Genomic DNA, 27,701 nt, shown 5'->3' on the forward strand with positions numbered 1-27,701 from the left:
ACATTAGCTTGCTTTAGTTTTAACCGTCTTTTTCAATTCTAAAAAAGGTTTTCTAGAAGTTTTGCAATACTTGCACGGTATCACGGCGAAATGAGACAACTTTTAAGTGTCTAGTAAGGACAATATGAAACCTTGATATAGATTACCGTAATGTTAAAGTGCAATCACACGTTAAGATAATATAATATAACTATATCTACACAGTATGCAACAGCCGAGTGAACATAAAACACGAATTGTGAGTGAATTTGTACAAAGAAAGAAAGACAGAGAGAAAAACACAGACACACAGGGTCTTATGGTTATGTTGAGTTCCGGGGGTCGCCTAAGTGAAGGTACGGTTGGTGAGCATAATGGGGGCGACCAGGGTCCAAATGTAGAGGGCGAAACAGACCCAGCTTGAAGAAATCTTCACCCACATCGCAGGCAACGAGTGCTCCATTTTCTTGTAGTCTTCTCCGGGTCTTAAAACAAAACAGACTGTTAGAAACAAAAACTAAAATATGTTGAAATGCTTGGCACAGACTTGGACAACTTTATTTTTTGTGGATAATGTGAGACCTAATTTTGGTTCTAATTTACTTTTTTGTGTGGGTGAAGGTTGTGTGTTTCAGTTTTAGTGTTAATTTTGCTTAGTTCTAATCTAATTTACGATTTTACCGAACTTACAAACGGCGTTTTATAGTTTTTCAGCCGGAACAAATTCTCGACGTGCGTTTTTATTATACAGCATGAAAGTGCCGATGTTAACGTATTTGGAAGATATATTTATTTACGGAAATAATATTTTTTGTTATCTAAAGTGATTAGTAAAATAATTTAAAGCATTTTCAGTTCAATTTTCCCCTACATTTTTCTTAATTTATATTATATATTTATTGTATTTTCTTGGTATATAGGTCATACGCAAGTACTGTGCGAATCTAAATGGTACACGAACAGAAGAAATGTTAGCAACGTTAAATTAAACAACGTTTAGCGGGCCACAAAACACGATGTCTGGTCTAGGCTTGCATCATTGAGGAATAAACCATCGAGCGGTAATGACCGTCAACTTCAAGTTAATAAAAGCGTTTTCCAAGATCAGACCAGTTCAAATCGCAGAACTAAAGCGCTAAAACGAGTGGTTAAAAATAGAAGGCTGATACTTTTCGAAGTAGCCCTAGTATAGACTGGCCTAATCAATCCAGTCGTCCAGCAGTTAGTGCAAATAAACTAGGATAATGGCGTTGGTAGTGAATAGAAAGATTTAACGTCATGTTTTGATTTTAACACGAACAAGGTCACTGTGCTTCGGCGAAACGACTACGTCACTCATTTTATCGGTCCTTTATCGTTACAGCGTGGGCAGAGGGCAAGTAAAGTGCAAGGGACTGATCTGACTTTTGCGGGCTTTCAGAGAGCGCGTTTGCTGATACGGTTTGCAGTAATACGAAGGAACAGACGACGCGTTGGCGCATGGCGATCGATTGCATCATTAAAGGCATAGTTATGCGACTCCGCTTCGAAAGAACTATTATTTTGGGGGCTTGTAAGAAAATTGGTGACTCATAAACTAGAGATTCTTAAACTTTTTTACCTTGTGGCGCACTAAAAAATTTAAACCAAAATCGTGGCACATTAATGTATAATTGTGCGTATCTTCGAAAACTCAACTTGTTTGCCATAATTGGATTTTATTACCTTTTAATGAACAAGTTCTTATTGACCCATGATTTAACTAGATCAGTGGTTCCCAAACTTACCTAAAAATTTTGCCTGGTGGACCCGTTGCAATTATTTTGATATTTCGCAGGCCTATGACCCATGTTTTGATATTTCGCAGGCCTATGACCCATGTTTCTTGTTGCACACTGGTGCAGTCACGATTCCTTTCAATGTAACAACTTTCTAACTAAAGCGAACGATTTGCTGATACCAAGTAATACAGCATGATTATATAATAGATACCCTGTGATGTCACAAGAGACATCATAAACACGCTATAATGTTTAAAAACATTCGCTAAAGCCTAATGTGGAAAAACTTTGAAGAAAAACAAACCTTTTTTTAGAGTAATTGGCCTTGCGGACCGGACCCTCTAAAACTGCTGTACGGACACCAGTTTGGGAACCGTTGATCTAGGGGTTCCTATACCTGTGGCGCACCAATAAATTGAAACAAATATTGCGAAATTATGATCCACAGTTGTTGGTCACTTTGAAAACTCTACTTGTTTACCAAAATTGGATTTCTCGGCATCTTATGAAACAGTTTTATTGACCCTTGGTCAACAGGTTTTTAAACTTTTTTAACTTGTGCCGCACTAAAAAATAAAACACAAATCGAGCACATGAACTATTTGTTAACCATAATTGGATTTGACAACGAAAAGCAGCATTTGCATTAAAAAACTCATCATTAAAAAAATTGATTTTATTTAAATGTCAAAGGCTCAGAGCGTGAAACAACTGGTATGCTTTCTAGCGTAATTAAAACAGAAGAGTACGGAATCGATTGAGGTTTAATAGAGGTTAGAGTTGTTTAATACATTCCAACCATTAAGATTGGCAGTGGTCCTTGTACGAAATTATCTGTACAGGTTACAAAGGTGATTTATAGGGCGCAGCTTCGATTACCATATGAATACTTAAAGGCCTCAAACTGGGTACGACTTTAATCGCAAATTCATCGCTTTTAGTTTTTTTGCATAGATTTCTGACATTAACTTACAATTGAGAAACTAGCACGATGGTATTTCCTGGTACACACAATCAGTTCGTGTGAGAAAAAGAGATTTTTTTTATATTTCGCCTATAACTAAAGTTCGGGGTTAAACACGAATGCAGCGCTCTGAAACAAACAGATATTGGCCTTCGTATTGTACATGCTTAGAACGATAAAAATGTAATTAAGGGAGAAATGTATTCTGCATTTATGACTCTGTGGTTTCATAGAAAGATTAAATCATAATATTTCTGTTTATTGATGGCTGCAAACTATATTTCTGATAATGAAAAGCAATATTTTCAAATATAAAGTAGCTTTGCGAGTGGAGCATTATTAACAATTCGTAACAATGACCCAGATTTATTCATGCCTAGTTAACGAAACCTTGGCTCCATCGGAGAAATACTATTCAAAACTCGCTACACCTTCTTACCACCATCATATTTGACTGGTTGACCAATCGACTTACACATACTCTTTTTCAACTTCGAGTCTTTAAAATCAATTACTCGATTGCTGAAATTTAAATTTAATTAATATCGAGAACCCTAGCAAGCGTCCGTATGCGTTCATTAAGGAATTTTACATAATAAGCCAACGATGGGGAGTCAATTCTATGGTTTTAGTACAAATTTGCTGCGAACGTTGAACTACAAGTAAAATAAAAGCAGCCAAACAAAAGGGTAGATATTAAATGTAAATAAATAAATAAATTTGTTCTCGAAAAAGTGATAAACGGTAAAAAAATAAAAAAAGGAACAATGCAATATCCAAACCCGAGCGTATAGAATATATAGGCCGTAACTAACTGGGGGGAGGGGGGCAGTTGTATTAGTGGGAGGTTCTGGTCAGTGCAAACATACAAGGCGAACGAGTTAGCAAATTTTGAACCAATAACCTGAATAGTTTCTTTGCAAGTTACAATTTCGCCATTTTTTGCTGGCAAAAGTAAATATGGCGGCACTATTTTGGCACGGTACAGTTTTCCCCGGTTTGTAACAGGGGTGAGAAATTGCTTTGGCAGAATTTTAAATTTTAAAGGAGTTTAAGCTAAAAATTTTAAAAGAGTTAGTGCTTAGTGGTGAGAGGGTGTTAGGTAAAAGGTTCTTTAGAACTTATTCTGGCTGTTCTGGTCTTATGCCGACGGGTTTAGGTTATATTCCGATGATTAGGTATAAAGAGTGTTGTAAACAAGCCATTTTGTAAAATAACTTAAGTCCAGTATTTTTGAATAAATAACAAGTCCAGTGCCAGTCAAGCCATAATTAGAGCAAGTCAATTCCAAATCAAGTCTTGTCATAAAAAGTCCACCTTAAATTGGTAAACTTGTTCGATTATGAGGAATAAGTAAACAAATTTTAACACAAACGTAATATAATAACAAGCAGATCGTTTTGTGTGCAAATTTAGATAAATAACGCAAATTTGTAAAAAAAAGACTTAATGAAAAAGACTTAATTTAAAACCAAGCCTGAAGTTCACTTTAGTCCAGTCATTACAACACTGGGTATGAGACCTATTCTTGCCTTTTCCAAAGTTTGTTTTATTCCAAACTTGACGCTATTTGGATTTTGGTCAAACTACTGAAGATCCTTGGGCGAAATTAATAAGGGTCTTTATGGTGAAGTTCAAGTTGGGATATGGTAAAAGGTACTTTAGTACTTTTTCTGGCTGTTTAGGTCTTATTCCGATTTATACCTTATTCAGACTATTAAGCATTAGCCGTTTTTGGTGTTGTTCCAAACAGGGTTTTACTCCAAACTTGATATTATTTGGATTTTGGTTAAATTAGTGAAGTCCCTTGGGTGTATTTCCCATAGACTCACCTGTACCAGTTGGTGAGCGTCATCATAATGTAGAGGGAGGCGAGGAAGAACATGAGATGAAAGAATGAGTAGGAATAACTCACAGCTTCCTTCTCATTGTCGTAAACCTGCTGACCGCTGCCACCTTTTTCGGCATCCTTAACAAGGACCTATAGGGAAAAACAAGCAAGCGTTGTTGGTTCAACATCTCGGGTCTGAGGGAATTTGGAAATGATATACAGCTTTCTCAAACTATTAATGTCGTGTTCACATAATCAAATAGTTGAAAAAAGTTCAGCAAACACGGTTTTATAGCTAGCGTTGTTGATTAATTTGCCAAGCAGGCGTTGTGCATCCAATATCTCGGGTTATATTAAGACTGGGGGGTTGGGAAATGCTATATAGCTTGGGGAACTTATTAAGCTTTTTCCATTTACGACACAGTTTTTTTATAAAAAAAAAAATAAGAATCGAAACTTTTAAATAAATATTTATAGACTTTCAGGCGGCGGCCGACGGATGCCTAAGTCTCTTACACTGAGAGGATTGGGAAATGTGAAAAATAGATGTTTAAAACTTTAACTTAAAAAAATGATAAAATAGATGTTTAAAACTTAATCGGGGTTCACAATCAGCACATATTTTTATGAAAAAAATAAGGAGAATCTATGACTTATCAAATAAAATTGATAGGTTTTCAGTTTTACAGAACTCGAAATTTAATCATTCGCAGTGTTTTGAATATAATTTCAAAACAATACAAAATGGTTAAAATTGATTTAAGCAACAGAGTTTTTGATGATTTTGAAGTTTGCAAACAGTTAAGCAAAAAATCTCCGTTTGAAATAAAATTTATAGGTTTTCAGTTTTTGCGAGACGTAAAATTGAATTACTTGCTGTTTTGAATACAATTTCAAAACAATACAAAGCGGTGGTCACACTAACAAATAGCTTAACAATTGATTTTACCGTGGTGCATCATTTAAGTTGTAAATGCACCAAATCATAAAAACTCGTACGGTTTTTCAATGATTTCTCAATATGCAAACTTTAAAGCGAACAATCTCCGTTAAAAATCTTATTGTGACGACTTACGTCAATTACTCATGACAGTAAGGTAATGACTAAAGTGTCTGAATCACTTAACATGATTGTTTTGAGTCTTTGCCCATCATCAAATGCATAGCTTGACCTAAATTGACTTTAGTCGTTCAACAAAATTACTGGACTTACTATTTCACTTTAATATTTTTTTTTGTAATAATTACGTTTAGCTCATTTTAGTACTAAAAAACGCAGCCACAATCCGAAATGTGTCCATTTTAAATTGTAATTTAAGCGTATACTACATAGATTGGATTTCGGTGTATTTTAAACTAACTTAGGGTAAACTATGCACGGGTCTGTAAAGTAGCTTATTAATGATTTTTTAAAGCCAAAAAGGTCGAGTAGTTCGACGTCGTCGTAATTTAAACGTTTTGATACGAGCTTGTATCATCTTTCAGTTAACGTTTTTTTTTCACTAACTTACAATGATACAAGTTCGTATCGAAACGTCAAATTCAAGATGATGTCGATCTACTCGACCATTTTGGCTTTGCAAGTCATTATCAAGGTAAACTAATATTTGTTTAAAATAATGTTTAATTATCCATGGATTTGGAAAAATCAAGGTCGAGGGTTTATAAATGGACATCCCTAGTTTTTTTACTCGAAAATTGGGGACGCAGTTTTATTGATAAGCCAGTAGCATTACTCGTTCAGGTTTCAGTGCAAAACAGTGACCCACTGGAGTTTTTCAACAGGTTTAAGTTTTACAACTGCAATTTGACAAATGCAAAAAAAAATTCAGCGGTAAGAAAACGCCATTTTCTATTTCTAATTGTCAATGAACGATAAGAAGTGTTATTAAGTGTATTTTTTTTCTATTTTATACACTAATGAGCAAACTGTTCTTGGTGCCCAAAATAAATGTTTTTAGTGGCCAATATAAAACACATTTGTTATGAAGTTTCCTTCAGGAGTTTTCAACGATTTGCCAGAGGTGCCGTATATGTAATTCCTTTAAAAGGTTTCATTTCAGTTGAAGCAACACAAGTTTTCTTTACAAAGTCAACAGATTGTTTGTGCGGGTAAATTTTAATCTGAGAGCAGAGCGAATTACGGAGTATGTTGCCCAGTCAAGATAACTGTAAGTAACACATATATAGTGACTGGTTTTATACATTTCGTTAAAGACGCAGCTCCTAAATACTTGGTTTTAAGAAAAAGGGCTATTTCTGTATTGGCATTCAAAAATAAATTTTTCGCTTAGGTTTTATTAAATTTTGAAAACATTAGAAAAAAAAACAGGCAGAAAGAAGATTTTAACCCGTTTAAAGCCGTCGAATTTGCTGTAGGCAAAGCAAACGTCGGTCTAGTTAACCACAGTCTAGTTCAGTGTTTCTCAACCCCGAGAGCGCAAACCTATTTCAGTCCGTGTACGGTTATAATAAGTCGCGAGCACAACTTTGCATTTGTGTTTTAACTATTGGCACATGCCTCGCACATTCCTAAAATATAAAATCCAATTAAACAGAGAAGTAACCAACTTGGTCACAATGCTTTCAAGAGTTTGACGGTTTTTCTTTTAGACAACTTTTTTTATTTCCAGTTAATTTTGCAATTTGCAATTTTGCGCATTATATTAACATAAACCAAACAAACGAAGCTTACTAAATGGCCTTTTGACCAGGCCAAAAAAGGTTTGGCGACAATCATTGAGTATTGGCAAAGTTTTATTAATCAAGATAACTTGCAATATTTAAAAGGTTTATTTACTATCTAACGTGGAAAAACAAAGCCATTTACTTAGTTTGAGGTAAATAGTAAAGTAAGGTACAAACTTTGAAAATGGCCGTATTTGCCTTTTATTCTAATAGGGTAATTTTATGGCACTATGTAAAGACAAATTTTATTGAATTCTCGACAATCTTTCGCACAACCGTGCTTCATCAGGACAAAGTAAAAATAAAAGGCGATAACAAATCGGTGGCCAAGTTCCTTTAAAGCTGTTTTTTTCAGTTAATGACTTTATTTAGAAAAAAGGGGAAACGTTTTTAAAACCAAATTGGCATTTGTGCAATGTGCATAAAAGTTAAAATAAAAAATTAAGTGTGTCCATGAATATTTCACTTTTAACTTTTAAATTACTGTTTTAGTGTCGAACAATTTCGTTTTTGTTGCTATTACTTAATCCGCGATTACTTAGCTAATATCGAAAAGTCCACTTAACAGGTTAACAACCCTTGGTCTAATTCATTAGAAAGCATAAACAATATAAACATAGCCACTACAGGTAAAGGCCTGCTAAAAATAGTGCGATAAATCATATCCGATGATCTAACATGACGACATACTTATTGGCGTTTGCAAAGTATGGTTCTTATACTAATACATTTTTCAATGCAACATTTCAACGAACGCTAAGGTTTTGCGATTTTTAAGAAACATTTAATACTGGTCTTGATTGATATAATCGTATTTTCCTTATTAAATAAATCAAAATCAAAAGGTATTGTAGACAGATAATTGCGTTTTGATGTTAACAAGCTTTAGAATAACTGTTCTTTGTAAGGTAGCATTAAAAAACGTTGAAAACTAGTATAAACGCACAATCTAAATACCTGTTGTTTTTTTTTGTTTTTTTTACCCTATGAACTGTTGGAAGCACAGTTGTGCGAAAGCTCCCAACATGAAAATACCATTTGTTTACAGTACTAACTGATTTTCAATATTTAATAGTAGAGTTGCATTGGAACGAAAAACCTTGTAAAAGTGTGATGATAAAGTTGGTAAAAAATTCGGACATTTTGTGACTAAAAATAGTTTAGCATGGTCCTTTAGTGCGAAGCGCCTTAATCAGGATTTGGCGCTTTTAATCGTAAAAAAAAATGCTTTTTGCCGAACACGTAGCACAACACTTACTGTTCAACTTTCACAGTTTGTCATTTAACAGAACACAATGACAGATATCCTTAGCGGCTAGCTGCAAGCAAGCGAAGGTTCGCATACATGAACAGATTTCCATTGCAACCATTACACACAGATTTGGGTCGACAAAAATTTGACGACTGAAACCTTGGGTTGAAATAGCGCAGAATGTTTCCCCAAGGACAAAGTAGACACTGGTTGCACTCGGGTGACCTTTCTCTCCATACCAAAGCAATACTCGAAGGTCAATTGCCAATCTAAATTGTCAAGGGGCTCGAGACACTCGGAAATAGCGACGAGCAGCAAAAATACACTTTGTGATAATAGTAGCCATGAAGGTACTTTTTTAACGTAACATATTAGTACAAATGTGAAGTGGATCGTAAACTGACAAGTTTTTTTTTTTTATATATATTTTTTTATTTCTATTTTTTTGGGGGGAGGGTTTTTAAATACTGTCGACTTGAGCATGGTTTGTAAATTTCCGGCGGTTTTCAGAGTGTTAGAACGTCGTGATGTGACGTAGGTTATCTTTTATGGTCAGGTTTAGTGATTAATTTTTTTTTCTAATTGCCAATTAGTTTCCAGATGGGCGTACCTGCTTTACACGGGAGGACGTTAGTAAAAAAAATTGATGGGTCTTATTCAACTTCCTATTCAACGTAATGATGACGTGCAATCTATTATTAAAAACAACATAACATTGACGTAATAGTTTGACTTTAAATTTTTGTTGCGAGTGGTCTTAAACAACATTTTATATTTTTGTTGAAATTACCCTCGTCAAAGTCTAACTGCCCCTTTGAGTTAACTGCTTCGTTTGCAAACGACTGGAAAACGTGTATTTGTTTTTAAAAGGTTGGACCATTGATCTGTTACCTCTTTAATGATGCAAACATACGGTAATTTCTGGACAGAGTTAGCATAAGCTTATTATACGAATTTGTGATGTTTCTAAAATATGTTATCATTAACATGAAAATTCTTTGGGAGCATGATGGTTGGAGGTAGTAGTAAGACGTAGTAAGAATATCACATCCCATACAGAAGTAGGTATTATTTTGAACGTTTCGAAAAACTCTTTATCCATTTCAACATAGTGAGAAGGCACTGATTCTAAGTGCATAAATATAGATAATGTATAATAACATAAAATGGTATATCAGTTCAGATTAGCCGCCACGTGATTTTAGTGGCTCAATTTTTTATTACATAAACCGACAATAGGGATTAAAAAAATAGGCTTTATTGCCTTTAAATTTGGATGCTAAGGTGGGATTATACATACTTCTGTGTCTTCACCGTCGTCATCCAGCACAACATTCTCGTGGAAGGTGAGTCTGTCTACGTTGCTCTGCGTCGAAGATCGGATGCTGAATTAAAACAGAAAAAATCTTGCTTATTTTCTGATTTAAACACACAAAAAAACTTGTTTATTTTTTGCTTTAAACACAAAAAAAATTGACGCAAAAAAATTTGACGGTTGCTGTTGTTTCAAATTGATTCGAAAATATTTGATTGTGACAACTGACAACAAAACAATGTTAGAACCATAGACGCTAAGCTTTTAAAATTTCACGGCGTTTTTTTAACCAGAACAAAATGTTTGATCACCAACGAAGCGTAACAACTCTTTGAAAACCATTTTTGCGCTTCCGCATGTTATTATTATCAAAGGAACAATGCGTTGTGTCTTCTGTTATTTCGCCAGAAAAAAATCTTCGTTACTAAGCGAAATGGGTTCTGTCATTTCAGTGCCATTTCAGTGCATTTCAGGGCGCATTTTGCGATTCCGTTATTTTTTTATAGTTTTCTCGAATGTAACTTGGTCATATTCCAGGGCGTTTTGACGCCATGCAAGAAATCCACTGCATCAAAAAAACGCTCTGCACACTACACACCCACGTTCGGAGCCTATGGTTAGGAAAACTAGTTTCTTTTTAGCATTTCAAAATTGAATTGCGATTAGAGTTGTCAAATTTATGAAAGCATAAAATGAAACTAAAGACCGAACTGGAAGTACATTAAATTTAATTCGTTTCCAATCATTTGGGTTTATTGCAGTTTGTTGTTATAGATGACAAAGAAACGTATCCACGATTTTTTGAACTAAGAAACCAAAATATGCCCATTAGACAAAGTAGCAAAAATAGGATTATAGTGACAATATTACATGGCAGTATGAAGCTATATTTTAACCATTTTATTACTTTGTCATTCAAAGTTTGGCAATTATTCATATACAGCTTGTAGTGATGTATTAGAATATGAAGCCACAGTTAAGATGCTAAATTCTTAGAATGGTCTCAAAATTTACCAGTATATAACACATCTTTTAAGAAAGCCTTTTATCCCAGCATAAATAAACCTGGAAATATTGAAGTGACATACTAGTTTTGGTAAAGCTCGGGTCTCATGTGTAATACCGGGATTTTTCTGGCAATTGCTCAAGACCATTATGACGATGTGTGTTGATTCAAAACGGATGTGTGCAGCAATAAAGAATAAAAGTTGCATTTTATAAGCCGTTGTTGATCAAGATTTGTTTGAGGCTTCAACTTAAACAAATATTGATTTAAATGACGGTTTGTATAAGGATACAAGAGAATGTCTGCTTCTTGAAAACAAAATGTCGTAGCATGGCAAAATATGTACACAGCCTTCACATTTCTGAACATCTTTTATATGTTGCAGTTGTATGAATGTTTTGGTTAGAACAAGGCAAAACAGATGCTGTCATTAACACAATAAAACCCCAAAACAGTAAACAACACACTGCATCACATATTACAAAAAAATGCTGCAAGGAAGCTTTCTTTCGACAATAGACACAGCAATGAATGTAACCAAAGAGATCTATAGAGTAAATGTGAACTTTAAATATATAATGTTCAAATTAAAGCATAGATTTGTCATGCTAAAAAGTAACGCACATATTAATGTTTATTTTTTAAAGAGTAGCTTTTGTAATCGCATGTTAAAACAGGTTTACTGTTATCTTTACAGACATGACAGATCATTCAAAAAAAAGATATTGCATTATTACCTATATTAACAATATTGCATGTAAGCAAAAAGTTTTATCAATGAAGACCCTGAAGTCACACAACCTTATTACACAAATCTGGTAATCACACAATTTTCCTGAATTGGACAAAAATTCATAAACTTTCCCAAAAAAAATTTGGCTTGTGTAAAAACATTTTGCGCCTTCAAAAAATTAATGAAACAAAGCAGTTTGTCTCTATTGCTCTAACGTTAATTAACATCAAATCACATCTCTACTACTAATTTACACCTAAAGTTTTTCAAAAAAGTTGAATTTGTGCTAAATCCTGCACTAACCTGGAGTACAAGACGCAAACAAAGAAGACCATGAGTCCAGCAATGCTTTGTCCATCCCAGAATTGCACATTTTGCTTGGGTGTCGGAGTGGGTACTGTAGCATTGCCTGAAGTGCCACCTCCATGGATAATAGTCTACATACCAGCGATGAAGAGGTTAACTAAACTTACATAACATTTTTTAAGATGATAATAAGATTTAAAGGGAATAAAAAAACAAAAAGCTGAACGTTGTTTTTAAAGTTGACCAATTTAGACAGTTGTATGTATCTCACCTTCTGACAATAAAAAAAAAACCTTGTGGGCAAGTGTACAACAAATTTGAGTTTTTTGGCTACTATATTGCATTTTAAGTTCTCTAGTATTTGTAAATGCAGCTAAATAATTAATTAGAGTCACCTAAAATTTACAGTTCTGCAAGATTGATATTGTTTTGCGGAGAGTTTTAAAAAAAGTCGGGGAACACTGGTTTAAATCTGATGAAGCAAATGGTAAAAGGTATAGAACAAAGTGAACAGTTAATCATTAAGAATTAATAAAATGCATTTGGAAATAAGTGTTAAACCTGGAGCTAATTTACGTAGGAATGCAGAAAGATATGCCCAGTAGAGGCTAGCAGAATCATTGATAGCTTTTAGCTTTAACAGCTGCATTTTTTTCAATTTTAAACAGTTGCAAAACACCCGTTTCTATTAACAAAGAAAGCATTATCAAAAGAAGGTTAACATTTTTTGAGCAAGCTTTGACTATTCAATGTTTTTGTGGTCAATATAAAACATAATTGACAAGTTATGAAGCTTTCTTGGGGTAGTTTTTACCTTTTTGGTTAATGGTTTTTACAGCCTTTAAAAGGTTTTAATTTTCCACAATAAAAAAGTCTTGTTTTTCCAAAAGTCAATAACTCTGTTGTGTTGACTTACCTTAAAAGACTTAAGTCGAAAGTAATGTAATTTGCTTTCCCTAAAATCAATACTACAGGGAAGAAGCTTTATCATTATTAAAAAGTTTTCGCCCAGGCATCCAGGTTAGTCAGCTTATGAAGATACATTATTTATTACCGCTTATAATTAAGGATACAGCCTATAAAAAATGGCCAAGTTTAAACTACTGCAACCAAACCTATTAATTACAACAACCAAAAAAAAAAAACAGGGCTGGCTACTCCCAGAGCATTTCAGTGACTGATGTTTACCCACACATAAAGGGAGTACTGTAATGTGATAGTTCACATGGCAATATTTCTGTTGGGTATCAGATGGCCTTGAGAAGTACATGAGTGAACAACTAGGCCTCCAGGCATAAAACTATGTCACAACATCGCACCTATGCAACGTTCATACTGTCGCATTGCAGCTTGGTAATTTACAGAAACAAACCTATTCTTGAGTTGTGTGAATGACGATACACCTGACGATGATATTATGGTTTGCTTGTTATATTTCACCTACTTTTGCTTGCAAAAACTAAAATGCTTGTAGGATTTCAATGTAAATTGCTGATAACTTATAAATTTAAAAGGATAATTAATCCTTTTGTTTAAAATGTTGAAAATTTGTATTTTTTAAATATAACAGCATGCTGTTTTGAGGATTGCAATAAAAATTCAATAATACATACTCTAGTTCAAACAGAAGCCCACAAACGCATAGAATAAACCCTTTTGTCTGAACATCATATAAAACAGATTTGCTTTTTCTAGGGGCTCACTGAATATTTTTGCATGTGAAATTTCTTTCAAAAATAATACCCATCAGTTTATAGGAATCTTCTGTTAATTGCGATTCCTTTCACTTAAACAAAAACAGGGTTTGAGTTAACCTTAGCAATCTTTAAAATCTTAAAAACAAATTTTATGCCAATTAAAAAAAAACAAGTGCTAATATAAAATTATATATTTTGCAATAAAAATTGAACAAAAGAAATAGCAGTCTGCCCAAAAGCGAACAAAAGCATACAGCAAATAAACTGCGCCTTTGGTCTAAATATCACATAAAAGAGACCTGGATTTTCTAGGGTCTCACTGAATATTTCTGCATGTGATATTTAATTTAACAATAATAATAGTCATCAGTTTGTGTATAATATAAAGCACCTGCTAATTTCTGTTACTTTTGTTTAAATAAAAATGGGGTTGAATTAAAAAAAATATATATTAATTTAACAAAAAAAAACAAGTGCTAATATAAATTTATTAGGGCAGTGTTTTGGCAAGTTGTTCTGAGGAAACCCAATGATATTTTCAGTTTGTCCAATCTGCACCTACAGCAAATAACTAGCAGTTAATACTTAACTAATTTAGGGTTTATGCAAAATGCAATCAACATTCTTAAATTAGGTGCTGTCTAAAAATCACAAGGTTCACAGAACATGTTTTGTGTTAAACTATATTTAAGGTGCTTTCACAGGGACCTCTTAGTTACATTTACATTTTAAGTTTCACATAAAAACCTAGCTCCTAATCACTGCACCAAGTTAAGCTCATTAAGTTTGTATGTAATAGAATTAAAAAAAAAACAGTCAAACTATCACCAATAGGCCTAAAATAGAACAAAAACAAATAAGGACATCAAAGGGTAAACAACTCCTTTACACTTAGATCAACAGTCAACTTAAAAAATCTGCTTCAAAAATTTTGCATGCAAGAAATAGTAGTGTCTTACGTACCTGTGCAATGTCAAGCAAGCTAGGGTTGCATGAAGTGTCGGTGTTGCTGCTCATGGCCGACCAGGTGAGATACATGCAGTAGACGGACACCACCGATGCCTGCAGCACACCGCTACGAGGCTGAGCTAAAATAAAAATGCAACAGTTAAATGATATATACCATTGCTATTTAAACTATTTCAAGCACTCTATAATCTATATTATGCTCTTGTAGTGAGCGAAATAGGTTGTGTTAAAAAGACTAGTACAAGTCATTTGCAAAAAAGGCTGGAGTACAAGTCATTTGCAAAGCAAACTCAGTTCAAGTTAAATCATTTTCAACTAATAATGCAAGTGGTAGTCCCAAGTCATTAGCATTGAATATAAGTTCAAGTAAACTCCTAAAAATAAATCCAATTTACGAAAAAATGTTTCAAAACATTTACCGAAAAGATGATTTTAAAACAGTTAAAACATAAAACACCTAAAACTGTAGCTTAAATTAGGTCATTTCTTAAGTCAGTACTCCTTTTTAAATAAAATAAAGTTTCAAGCCAAGAATTAAAAAAAAAAATGACTTACGGTCGCTAAGTCAGGCAATTGACTTATGTCATTAACTCACTGTCTACATGTTTTATTATGGCTAGTAACCTTTGTGAGAAATCAGAAAAACTTTGAAAAAGCAATATCAAAAATGATTAATTCTAAGCGCTTCAGTTAATACAAATACCAAAGTTTGTTGCATAATTGCTCCTACGTTTAAGACTCATTTTTTTGCAGACTTGGCAGTATTAATCTAGTTAAAAATGATTCATGCCTTTCTGAAATAGCCCATTGACTGGGACAGCGCTTAAAGATTACACACAGTACAATACCAAATTTTCTAAAAAGGTAAAAATGCAGCCTTATAATTAGATGAAATATATTATGAAACATATACATTTTATGTACACACAGGAGCCTTGTAGTTATAAGTAAAAAAAATAGGTACCAAATGGTAGAATATCAAGCCTTTTTTTGAAATATACATTTTTATTTATTGTGAAGATAAAATTACCAGTAAAGGATATTAAAAACCTTTTTATCACTTTCTTAATTGAGCATTAGTGCACACCTTTCCTGCAAGATGCACCAAAAACACTGCTAACAATAGATTGTTTTTAATGTTTTCCATTGCCCAGAAGTTGATTTTTAATGTATGCTGTATGCAAATTGCTGTCAATTTATTTATCCTCATGTTTTGATCGTTTGGTGAAACAAAACACTCCTAAACTCAGCAATACACTGGTAATTAATTAATTATTAAGTGGTAAATTTGAGATTGCACACTTCAAGTCCAAGTCAATAAATCATGCCTTATGTAAAACGACTCGTACATATTAGCCATTAAAACATGTGCATCAGGGCCACTGTGTGTATTTTCCACATTAGATTTTTAAGCATTTTAGGAGGCCATAGCACAGATGTGCTGGTTTATATTGAGCAACCCACCTTCCTGCACAGCTGGTAGGACGGCAACCACAGATATGACTACACACAGAATCATGTTGAAACTGACAAAGAACTTGTTTAAGTTGCAACCGCCCTGTAAAAAAAACAGTTTCAAATTTATAATAATAAAAACTTTTCTTGCGTTTCATTTCTTAGCAGGCTCAAACACAGAACTTACATAAACTAATTTGGGGTTTATGCAAAATGTACAACATTTTCAAATTAGCCTGCTGTGTAAAAATAACAAGGTTAACAGAGTATGTTTTGTGAAAGAACTTGTTCAAGTTGCAACTGCCCTGTAAAAAACAGTTATTAAATGTAGAACAATCACAACTTGAAAAGATATGTGGAAATGGTCCAAAGACACCAGAGTATGTAAATTTCACAAAAATAAAGTGCAAAGCAAATGTCAAAGGAAACGGACACCAGAAATTTCATCGTTTCTGTTTGCCAATACAGGGTGTTTGGAAAGTCATTGTGCACTTACATATTTATTACAGGTTTCAGTATAAAATCCAGGAGTTAAATATGAATGACAATTATAAACAATGTTGAAAGTGACTCCCGTTATCATCAATACAGGCTTTTTAAACCTTCTTATTTTGTTTCTAAACATCTTAATCAGCTGCTTCCTCGAAAAAGACTGAATAATTACTGTTATCGCTTCTTGAAAGTCACCCAGACTGTAGTTATTCTTAAGTATAAAACTAAATTATTTCTAGTTTTAGTAAAAAATAATTTAGGAGTGTTTTAAAAGTTTTTATTTCAGCAGAGACCCTTTAGGATGGTAGTCAGCTATGGTAATATAAAGACTAGTGGAAATCCATTAACATTTTGTCCAAATCAATTTTAATCTAATTTGTTAAACCTACATATCAGCTTGGAGGGTGTACAAATGCAGTGTGCTGCGATTAACTAAATAAAAGGCTGCTTCCCATACAAAGGATGGCAGTCTTAGTAGAATATCGGATATCATGTATTCAAATCATAATCTGATGTTTGCATTCGGTAACATGAACTGACATAATTTTATTGAAACACATTTTAACAAGGGCTAGGCGTGCTTAACGATTTGCATACAAATGTTAGTGGAAACACCGAATAAATCTGCCAGACAAACAAGTGTGAAAAGCAAACGAATAGAAAGTTGTAGAAAAGTTTTCATGTCCTAATGCAAAGTTTGTATGCCTAAACTCTTTTATACACATTTTTTGTCTGGAATTGAATTCTTGTGTTATTTTTTTATTGTTGGCATAACAAATTGTGCGTTTTGTGTTTTGTTCAAACATAACTAAGGTCAGTGAAGCAAATAATGCTTATACACAAGTGTATGCAATTAGACAGAACTTCCTTACAATAAACTTTTTTGAAAAGCCAAAATAAAAATATTATATACTCTGAAAAAAGAACATTGTACGCAGAGTCGATAAAAACCAACGATGATTTTGGTTTATTATGTAATATAAACCAATCCAATTAAAGGAAATATGGCAAGGGTTTTAAAGCTTAACACACAGCCTTATGAAACTTACATGTGCGTAATAGATGAAGAATAGTACAACGGCAGTGATGCAGACCAGATAGTTGAAGAGAGTTGCCCCAAGCAAGAGTCCAGTCCAGCATCGGGGGGAATCCCCTTCGTCTCGTTTCTCCAGCATGTAATCATTCCAGGCATGAGCAAAGTCGACCAATAGAACAAGCTGGGAAAAAAACAGTCAGACTTTTTCTCAACAATTTACAAGTGGGTTGGTATTAAGTTATAAATTTGTTTGCCACTATCAGGACTTGCCCAAAAGAAATAACACTCGCCAAAAATGTCTGCACGCCGTTTACAAATTTTCATCCTACAAAACTATTTTTTTATCTATGATTTAATCTGCCTTTCTCCTTGGGTCGCATAAATAGTAATCATATTGGCGGCCTTGATTGCTTACTGGACTATCAAAAATAATTTTTGTTTTTTTGTGTGAGTGTTTAATTCATTTTTGCATATCTTTCGCAATTTAGGGCTTCTGAAATAATTGGCCTTTATTATTTGACGTTTAATATATTTTGACAGCAATATATTGAGTCTAGACTCTAGAAAGTCTTCAAACAAAAAACATTTATTGAGACTAGGCCGGAGTAGGTTTTACTGTTACTCGCCCAAAGTGAATTGCACTCGCATTAGCGAATGGGCGAGTGCAAAATCTTAACCCTGCTTCCTCAAATATCACAGTTACAAGAAATGCCTGATCGGCAAAATTAACTCAGTATTAAGCACTAGTTGGCTATAACCAAATTTTATCATTTTGATTACCAGGACAATTTATTTCCCTTAATGAACCAAACCGTTTGTACAATTGAGTTAGTAGCAAGTACAGGATGTGTTATACCAGATTCTGTAGAACTTTAACATTACTATAGTTACACAAACCAAAATGTCGGAAAAATCATATAAATATCTGTTGAAATTTGGAAAAAAACAGGTGGACCATTTTGTGCATATTTAATAGTATACTTGCCCAGAGTTTTTTTTGTGCATGCTACTATTTTACAAAACATTAGTCATACTGACAAATAAAAAAAAATAAAAAATAAATAAAAAAATTGATTATCAATAAACACGGTGTTATGATTAATTATGAATGATACACCAAGCACATATAATCGAATAAGCCAGCTTTGTGTGATGAATGATGACGTTTACTACATCACACAATCATCATCAAACTATTACAGTATTACATTTGGTCCAACAAAGGTAATTATTTGTTATAGGAGAAAAAATTTTTTTTTTTTTGACTAAAAGTTCACAGTGTAACAGGATTTTGGAAATAGGTTTAGCACATTTAAAGTAAATTGGAGTTTAAGTTCATATTGAGTTAAATGTTTTGCCTTGTGTGAAGCAAGGTTTGTCATCCATTTACCAATGTAGAGTGATCAAAAATTAAGTGTATCAGCCTGAAAATAACATTGCGAGAAAATCTAACAACATGCAAATATATACAACCGTTGTACTGCCTTTTCATAAGTATTACTGATTAATAATAAAACAGATCAATGAGAAGCTAAAAATACCTGTATCAGGATGAAACAGAAAGCCCCTGACATTCCAATGTAATACCAGGCCACACCAAAGTCACCTCTTGGTATAAAGAAGGCGCCGACTGTGATGCCAACCAAAGCAAGAAACTTGAAAAACCAAAACCTGAAAACAAACTTATATAGAAGGTAGCTGTAACACACTGGTATGAATAAATCTAAGAAAGTTGAAATACTCACTATTAAAAATGAAGATGTTTAAAGTGAAACTATAATTGTGTTATGATGTATGTGTATACAAACATAAATGCACGGAACATTTTGCAAACAAAAAGACAAAATAAATGAGCATTTTACGATTAAAACTAAATGATATGATCCATGTCCTAAACTTTGGATAAATCCTGCTTAGGACAATTTCAAAGAATTGAAAATATAAAACTAACGCAGTCGATGACCAATTTAATCATCACGGTTATTGTGAACTATAGGTTGAGTAAACACTGGTCTACTGCATGTCAAATTTTTCACCACAGAGGGTGGCACTTACCCATTGTGTATTTTAGCCCTTGGATCTTTGCTGGACTTCACATAAATCATGATTGCGGCCAGCAGAAAGAAAAAGCCAGCCATTCCAAAGCAAACTCTAAAAAAAAATTGAATTAGCAATTTAAGTGAAAAGACAATGACAAACTGAATGTGTAAAATAAGAAAATATCTCCTCCCCTAACAAGTAAATGACAAATACTTCAAATGGGAGAAAAATAATATTCTTTACTTTCAAGTCTTAGTCAAAGTCAGTCATTAACAAGTTCTAATAATTAAATAAAAGAGATATATACTTTGCCAAAATAGGGCATCATCAGCCTCTTATTCAAACAATTTTTTTTAGAAGTGAAAAGTATGGAATTATTTGAATAAATAAAAATACGTATAAAGTAACAAAGCAAAAAAAAATGGACATTTTGTTTAATTACACCAAAAAAAGGGGATGAGTTTCAGTCTATTTCCATATCAGTAGTCCTTTGCATTGGAATGCAAAAGGAAGCCAGTTTGTTAATCTGACCGAATAAAATGTTAAGCAAACAACTGCTATATATAGAGAGATAGAATTGATACATGGAGTAAGATGTGCACAATTGTGTTGTTGGTGCGTGGCAAGATAGTCAGTGACGACAAAGCAACTGTGCAGTGAGTGGTTCCTGTACACAACCACTTCCTCGCGCGGTGATTTGTCACAGACCTGTGTGCTCGCGCTAAGAAGACGACGCATGGTGATGATGTAACACTTTATATAATATTTTTATTTTCGAAGCATTAGGTTGTCTATGTCAGCTAAATTAGGGTTCCTGTCTTGTTTGTTGATTGTTTAAATGGATTTTGTGTTCACCAACAAAATCAATTTTTAATGGTGGACTGATTAAATAAACTTAAGAGCATTGCCGTTACATTATTTTTGTCATGATTCATATGTTTTTTAGTTATGCCTGCAATGTGTTTGTCATTACTTTAAATTACTAAAACATTCATGTACACGACATGTCACATATGTGTACATGTACAACTGTGATCTCTAAATAAGGCACAGACAAATTTCATACAAACCAGATAATTTCTAGCAAAATATACTTGTAAAAATTGGCTTTGCAATTTTTCCACCACTTAAAATAATTTTTACTTAAAACTTGATGTTTTTGGAAAGTAAAAATGACGGTAGTCTGCTACACCAAATTAGGTTAATTTGACGAGAACACGAACATCCACACACCTGTAAACGGCAAGGTATCCTGCCAAAGTGTTGCAGTCGACAAATCCTCCAACAGGTGAATTGCCGCCCTCACAGAAAGTGGGAATCTTCGTTTCAACACAAAAATGTACAGCATTAGTTGGGCACAATTATGCTAGGCTGAGTATTATTGTTTCGGGCTCAAACAGTTCACATTGTTACAGTTATTCGTTAAATTTATTTAAATGCAGTAAGCGAACTTTTGTAACTTTTGTTGTCTTTTGTTACAAAAAATTGCACAAGGCTGCTCATGATTTTCTGCAGTTTGCTAGAATGTGACATTAGTGACTTATAAGCTGTACATTTTCCATTGCAATTTGCCGACAAATATCACTGGTTACTGGTAATGCTTTATTGTTGTGCACAGGATGTTTTTGTTTAGCTTCCTGAAAAAAATCATTACAATTACTTTCAACATTTGTGTAGGGTGATTTAGGTAAAATGCTTTTAATTTTTTTGTTTGCTGAACTTAAACAAATTTTTGATACAGGTATTCACCATGAATGTAACACATTCTCATCATATACCTCTATTGATAAGCTATTTTGCTGCACTTAAACAAATTTTTGATACAGTTATTCACCATGAATGTAACACATTCTCATCATATACCTCTATTGATAAGCTATTTTAAATCAAATAGTTTTCCAGTGGCTATGAAATAACATGCTAGTTAACATACCAAAATGAAGGGAACAGAAGGATAAAATTTTTACCTTCTACAAATGATGTAAATTAAAAAAAAAATTAAAGAATTCTAAGCAAAAATATGTGCACGTTGTGAAAAATAGTCTAAATAACGCTGACATAGTGTAACAAAACAAATTTAGCTACAAAAAAAACAAACATTTAGACAACAGAGGTCTATTATCTTATTAAAAAAAACTTCTGTCGCACCTTTTGGAGCTTCTCTTCGAGGCCGGGAGCCAACATTACGGAGGCAACGATCGTTCCGAGAAACAGGAACAAGGCGTAGACAATCCTTGAGGAGGTGGAACTCTTGCATGACGGACAAGCACTACAGCAAAGGCTGCAGGCGGCACTACCGCAACAACAAGCCAACTGAAAAAATAAGGAAATAAAATTGAAGTGAATGGCTGTATTTTAAAGAATTGTGGTATTCTGTTCAGCCTTGTGTGGCATTAAGAGGCCAGAATAAGGATTATATTCAAATCTGTGATGATTTGATTTTAAACCAAACTCAAAAAAAAAAAAAAAAAAAAAAAAAACGTCTCGACTTAGTGCTAGAAAAGCGAACCTGAGTTTGGAAAACACCAAGGAAAAGACTGCTGCAGCAATTAGTCGGCTGGTATCTTTTAAGTCATATAATAAAGGCCGATTGTATTTTAACTTGATAAAAAAAGTCGGAAAAATTTACATATTTGTTCAAAATTATTGTCAAAATCGTTCACAAAATACACAATTAGTAATTTAAAAAATGTGCAGTTGAAAATTGTTGTTCAGCTTCACCAAAATTTAGTTTAGAATTACATTGAACAACATTTCAACTGCAATCTTCATTCGAGCAATAAACGATATACGCAAGCACACAGAATTAACCACACATGTAGGCCTGGTTTGTCGCATTAGGTTAAGCTCGAACTCCGGTTTTGCTTCATATAGTATCTATGATTTGAGAATATGTATTGAACAGTATTTAGTGTCTTTTTTTCCGTGGTGGTTTCTGGTTTGCAATTATCCCAATTAAAATTTGTGTTGCATCAGTTGTCAAAAAAACAAGTGACTGGTACAAAGACACTAATGTAGTATTACAAACAACAGTGTGCTATTTAAATCAATGTATTTCTAAATAGTGAAAAATATTTTTAGGTAAAAATTTATCATTTTTTAGGTCAAAAAAATAATCGCCCTAAAAATAAGTAGAGTGTAGTTAATTGTTTCCAATAACTCTTATGGCGTCATTTTACAAGTTTATCTGACAAAAATTGTGGCTTGCTGCAGATAGTTGAAATTAAAAATGGGAATTCTTTAATATTAAATGCCAAAATATTACTAAACTAAATGACTCATGTTTAACATTTACCTTATCAGAACACATAGCGTTAAATTCGTCACCAGTGATGAACATATTATATAATTTGTCCCAAAGTTAACAGATTTTATGATATTTTATTACACTGCTCTTTAACTTGAGTAATTTTTTATTTATTAAACTATTTGACAATCAACTTTTAGTGTTTTTCATTTAATAAGCTTGGTGACAAACTGTTGCATAAGAATAATTTATAGAATGTTATAGTTCAGTCACATTAAAAAACAATACTTTCACTTCAAGTGACAACATCAGACAATATGGTTTAATCATTACACAAAAGTGACATAATAACAACAAAAACAATGTTCTACAGCGAGTTTTTTAATCAAACTTTGAAATATAGCATGAGACATGAGATCCAACTTAAGGCTGTAGCATTTAACATGAAAAATTACTTGAGTATTTTAAAATTATTGAAGACTTTTGCTTACCGAGCTTGCAGAACAAATACCGAGAACGGCTCCCATTTTAACAGTTTTTTTTCCTTTTCAACTTTCAGTAATTTTCTTTTCAATCTAAAAAAACACATAAACAATAGGAATATTAGCGTAATCTGTACAGTTTAGTAACAGAAAAGCATTAAACTTTGTTGCTTGAAAAAGAATGAACGAAAAAAACATGGAAAGCGCCCAGAAGCAAGGTTATACGAATACAAAGAAACAAGCTTTCCTATGTGGAAAGCAAAGTTAAATAAACACTGAAACACACACGGGGTTAATAATAATAATAATGATAACTCAGATAGTAGTATTAACAATATACCTTTAATCTTTAAAAGTAAAACAAAAAATTAACTGTTGACGCCAGTTAACACTACTTTTTCATGTTAGCTCTATGATAAAATACTACATTGCACAGCATATTTAATTTCCAATCTGAATGCGTTTTGCACGAAACCTATGTTTGTAAAGCTTCAGCTATGTCAAAGTGACATCAGAACTGTGTTTTACAAAATTTTACATGCACATGTAACCTCAGATAACATCTTATCAGGTCAAGCAATCACATCGAAATAATTTCAAGCAATATCAAATTACACACAAGATACATAAGCTAAGATAGAAATGATTGAAGATAATAAAAACGATGGGAGTTTGAAGCAAGTTTTACTGAATTAGTAATTTATATGTTAACATAACACATGTGCCAACATAACTCTATGCCTGCGTCATTGCGCTATGATGCACACTGATAATTATTTGTAGCATACATGAAAAAATACCAAATTGTTACGATTCATCACAATGACACAATTCTTGTAGGTTTAATTGCTAATTTGGAAGAAAAAAAATGTGACGTGTTTTCAAAAAAATACTTTAAGCATTTGTCACGTATAGCTGAATTGAACAGAAATGAGCGTTAACACAATTAGTTAATCCTGTATAATGAAAAAGTGAAAAAAGTTTGCACATTAAATTAACATGCCCATACAAATAGTGGCAAATAAAGGAGATATGGAAAACAATACGAAAAGCAACCAAACATTAAAACTACTGCATTTTGAAATGAAACGGGACCTTGCTCTGTTAATATGGCAGTACCCAAAAAAACAAAAACTTTAAAATAACACAAATCATTGTCAAACACACATTGTAGAACAGCACAAGCATATAGTTATAATAGCTTTAAGGCAGAATTAATTAAATCTCCTGAATTGTTTTGATCCGGAACATTGTCCTCGTTAGAGTCTTGCTCGTCATAATCTTCTTCGTCAATTGGCTTGGCCAACCCCTCTTTGTACACACGTAAAATGGCGTCGCACACAAACTTGAATTGGCTTGGAGTCTGTATCATCATGGCACGCTGGTCACGCATAGTTCTTGCAATTTCGATCGGGTAAACAGGCTGGCCAGCCTCAATTAGGCACATAGCTGTTTCCATAGTGATTAGCACACCAGTGCGTCCAATCCCAGCACTGCAATGTACAACCGCCGGGATTTTCATGCCAACGCGATTCTGGCGAACTCGCAACACAAAGTCAAGGAAATCGCTTGAGTCGTCTGGCACGCCGTGATCAGGCCAGGCAATATACTGCATTTGGCGAATCGATCTCGAAGGCACATCATCCGTTATGACGGCTTCATCATCATTAGGGCATTTGTACAGGATGAAGTCACGAAACGCAAATGACGGGGTTGCTTCTTCCGACACAGACTCTATCAGCCATGGTCCAAACTGCACTGTTTCGTCAGGGTCGGGCCAGTATTGATGGCACTTTGGTCGGCCCCTTTCAACCAATGTGGTCAGCATCACGATAAAAGTGGCTTGTTGATCCCACACCATTGTCCAAAAATCTAGACTAGTGTTTGGAAGAGGACCTTGGCTTGCGACATAGTGGTTTGTCCACTTGCTGCCAGGAATGTGCATGTTTACGTAGTTGGCATTCACATAGTCAGTATCACCTATGTTTAGAACGACACGGGTGTTATCATAAGGTGCGATGTCGCGGTAACGGTTCTTTGGGATGTTTTTTGGAAGCCTAGCATCGTTCATTGTAGCTCCTGGCTTCTTGCGATAGAGTGATTCAAACTCGGCGAGAATCTGACCACTGTCCAGCATGTCTTCCAGCCACTGCATTGACTGGTGTAAAAGTGCACCTTCGTCATTAAGCGAAGCAAAGTCAATCCCATTCGGCTCAGGAATGCCTTGCATTTGGGCATTTGAAGCCTGGCTAGGTTCGTATATAGGTTGAATTAACAGGACCAAATGTCCACTGTGATGTTCCCTAGTGGAACGAATGAAACGAACCACCTGCTCATGAGTGTGGGTTGAAACATCACGCCCGTTAATCTGTAAAACTATGTCGCCCTCGGTAAGATGTGGGGTGCATAGAGAGGCCGGCGAGTTGGCAGCCACTTTTGAAACGGTTATGGGCATGTTCTGGTCTGCTCCACCTTTCACATTAAAGCCATATCTGCCTTCACTGTCGGGCTGAACACGCACCACAACTAAGCCATTGGGAAGTCCGTTTAACTGAGCTCCACTGGGTTGATGAGGAAAAGGCACTTGAGGAATGTTAGGTAGCACATAGGACTTGTCAGTTGAGGTTAGAACACTGCTGCATTCACTGCCAGCTGGTGCTAATGCCGACAAATCACTGGTATTGCTGTCATCGATCTCGCCAGGCGTCTGTGCTTGAATCTGAATTTCTCGAAACGAAGCGGCCAGGGCAGGGTCGGCTGAATGATACTGGATTGGAATTTTAACAGGTAACGGAAGGTGCTCAATTTCGCTGCCGTCTGGGGTATCAATTGCCAGGGGAGTTTTGTTTTGTTCAGCTTCTATGGATTGTTGTTGAAGGGCTGCAAGCATTTCCGCATCAGAAAAGTGGGCACCGCCGACGCCATAAGAGACCGATGGGGGCGCACTCAATCGCCTTGGCGCTTTGTTATCAATCTTGCTCTCACCATTGCACGAAATCGAAAGATTGTCTTTGGACTTTGCCGACCGGGTTCTGGGTCGGAGGTAGACATGAGACGGGGAGTCTGGAAGGCCGTCGTCGTTTGCGCGCAGTTTGCCGCGCCCGCTTAAAGTAAGAAAACCGAACAGGTGCTTGTCAGATTTGCTGTCTGCTGACTGATTGTGCTGGTTTTGTGAATCATTGTTGCCTGCCTGATGGACACAAGAGCTGTTCATACATCGATCCAAGCGATAGAACGAGTGGAAGTCAACGCAGCTCTTCCAAAGTCGCTTACAGGCCCTGTAACTGTCCATGTGGAAACTAAACACGTTCTCAGCTTGAATTGGCTCCTTTCTGCTGTCAGCTTTAAGCTGGATATAAAACTGCTTGCGCTTGAACGATATCTTTACAATGGAAGACCATCGGAATTCATTCTTTCGAAATCCATTTTGATACAATACCATTCCGTACGAGGTAACGCCAACGTCAAGGTCGTCCTCTTCATTGTCCTTAGCGTGGTGAATCTCAACTCCATAAAGGTCGAGCTTTTGTGCCTTTCTGATCAAATGTGTTTCAGCTTGGGTTGGAGAAAGACCTCTGTGCATTCTGTGCAAGCGAATAACCTCCTGATCAAACTCTTCCGTTTCGTTGGCGATGAACTTAAACTCAGAAACATAGTTTTTCCTATGCTCTTCGGGGTTGTAATCGCCGAGTTCAGATTGAACCACAAGCGAAGCAATCATGGCGGTCGTGGATAGCGGACAGATCAATCGCTTTTCCAGGATGTCCAGCTTGAGCTGCAAAAAGAGCTGGTAGCGGGTAAATTCATCCTTCATGGATGTGACGTCGTTGGCATAAAACTTTATTCGAAAAAAGAGTATGTGCGGATAGCCGCGTTTGAACTGCTTACGAATCGACTTGCTCGGGTCGAGCCAGCGCATCGTGTCCGGCACATCAGTCGGAAATTGCAAACCAAAAAACTTCACCTCGGTCACCCTCAAATGCTGGAACAGTAGATCGAGCAGCACCTGGCCGCGATCTCGCTTGTTGATCTTAAAAACAACCTCGGTGTGGTCGAGCAGTACGACTGAAATGTTGACCGACGATTGTTTTTTCTCACGCGCCGCTTCTGTCGCTCTTACGTTGTACGTGCCGGAGCCTGTTAGCAGGTTGCGCGACACGGCAGGACTGGCATCCTTCGAATGGCTCATCGTGCTTCTAGGTTAACCTAATATTATACATCCAGTTGGTAAGATTCCTGTAAAGAATTGAAGGGTAAAATATGTTGGCTCACACTCTGTAATTTTGGGTTTTTAGTATAGTACATTTTCAGCCGTGCATATTGAGCACTGCGAAAAAATACGGGTGACAGGGTGCAACAAAGGTCAAAAAAAATTTAGGTGCACTTTATGATTTTCTGATGCACTGTAAACATATAAATAGGGGTGCTCGGACGTTTTTCGGGGTGCAC

At 34.9% G+C, this 27,701-nt stretch overlaps 2 protein-coding genes across 2 annotated transcripts; both read right to left on the bottom strand.

The window, feature by feature from the left end:
- Window positions 1-47: 47 nt before the first annotated feature.
- LOC146158220 (serine incorporator 1-like) lies at window positions 48-23,409 on the bottom strand. The gene is made up of 13 exons (XM_083385507.1): window positions 23,262-23,409; window positions 21,672-21,836; window positions 20,757-20,842; window positions 19,539-19,634; window positions 19,025-19,154; window positions 17,497-17,664; window positions 16,545-16,547; window positions 15,965-16,058; window positions 14,495-14,619; window positions 11,832-11,965; window positions 9,775-9,859; window positions 4,536-4,684; window positions 48-464 (listed from the first exon to the last, which is right to left on the bottom strand). The coding sequence occupies exons 1-13, from the start codon at window positions 23,295-23,297 to the stop codon at window positions 326-328; spliced, it is 1,410 nt and encodes a 469-aa protein (XP_083241633.1). The 5' UTR covers window positions 23,298-23,409; the 3' UTR covers window positions 48-325.
- On the bottom strand, window positions 23,345-27,484 carry LOC146158221 (tyrosine-protein phosphatase non-receptor type 4-like). Its single transcript, XM_083385506.1, has one exon. The coding sequence runs from the start codon at window positions 27,439-27,441 to the stop codon at window positions 24,445-24,447; it is 2,997 nt and encodes a 998-aa protein (XP_083241632.1). The 5' UTR covers window positions 27,442-27,484; the 3' UTR covers window positions 23,345-24,444.
- Between the last annotated feature and the right edge of the window lie 217 nt (window positions 27,485-27,701).

The sequence above is a fragment of the Ascidiella aspersa genome, chromosome 3 (genome assembly GCF_963924565.1).
Source record: "Ascidiella aspersa chromosome 3, kaAscAspe10.2, whole genome shotgun sequence".
In the NCBI taxonomy this organism is placed as follows: domain Eukaryota; kingdom Metazoa; phylum Chordata; class Ascidiacea; order Phlebobranchia; family Ascidiidae; genus Ascidiella; species Ascidiella aspersa.

Excerpts from the sequence above, each read along its gene's own strand:
- LOC146158220 (XM_083385507.1), bottom strand. The coding sequence starts at position 23,297 with ATGGGAGCCGTTCTCGGTATTTGTTCTGCAAGCTCG. Across the intron at positions 19,635-20,756 it reads GGATACCTTGCCGTTTACAG|AGTTTGCTTTGGAATGGCTG; the intron begins GTGTGTGGATGT and ends ATTTTTTTTTAG. Across the intron at positions 465-4,535 it reads ACGCTCACCAACTGGTACAG|ACCCGGAGAAGACTACAAGA; the intron begins GTGAGTCTATGG and ends TTTTGTTTTAAG.
- LOC146158221 (XM_083385506.1), bottom strand. The coding sequence starts at position 27,441 with ATGAGCCATTCGAAGGATGCCAGTCCTGCCGTGTCGCGCAACCTGCTA.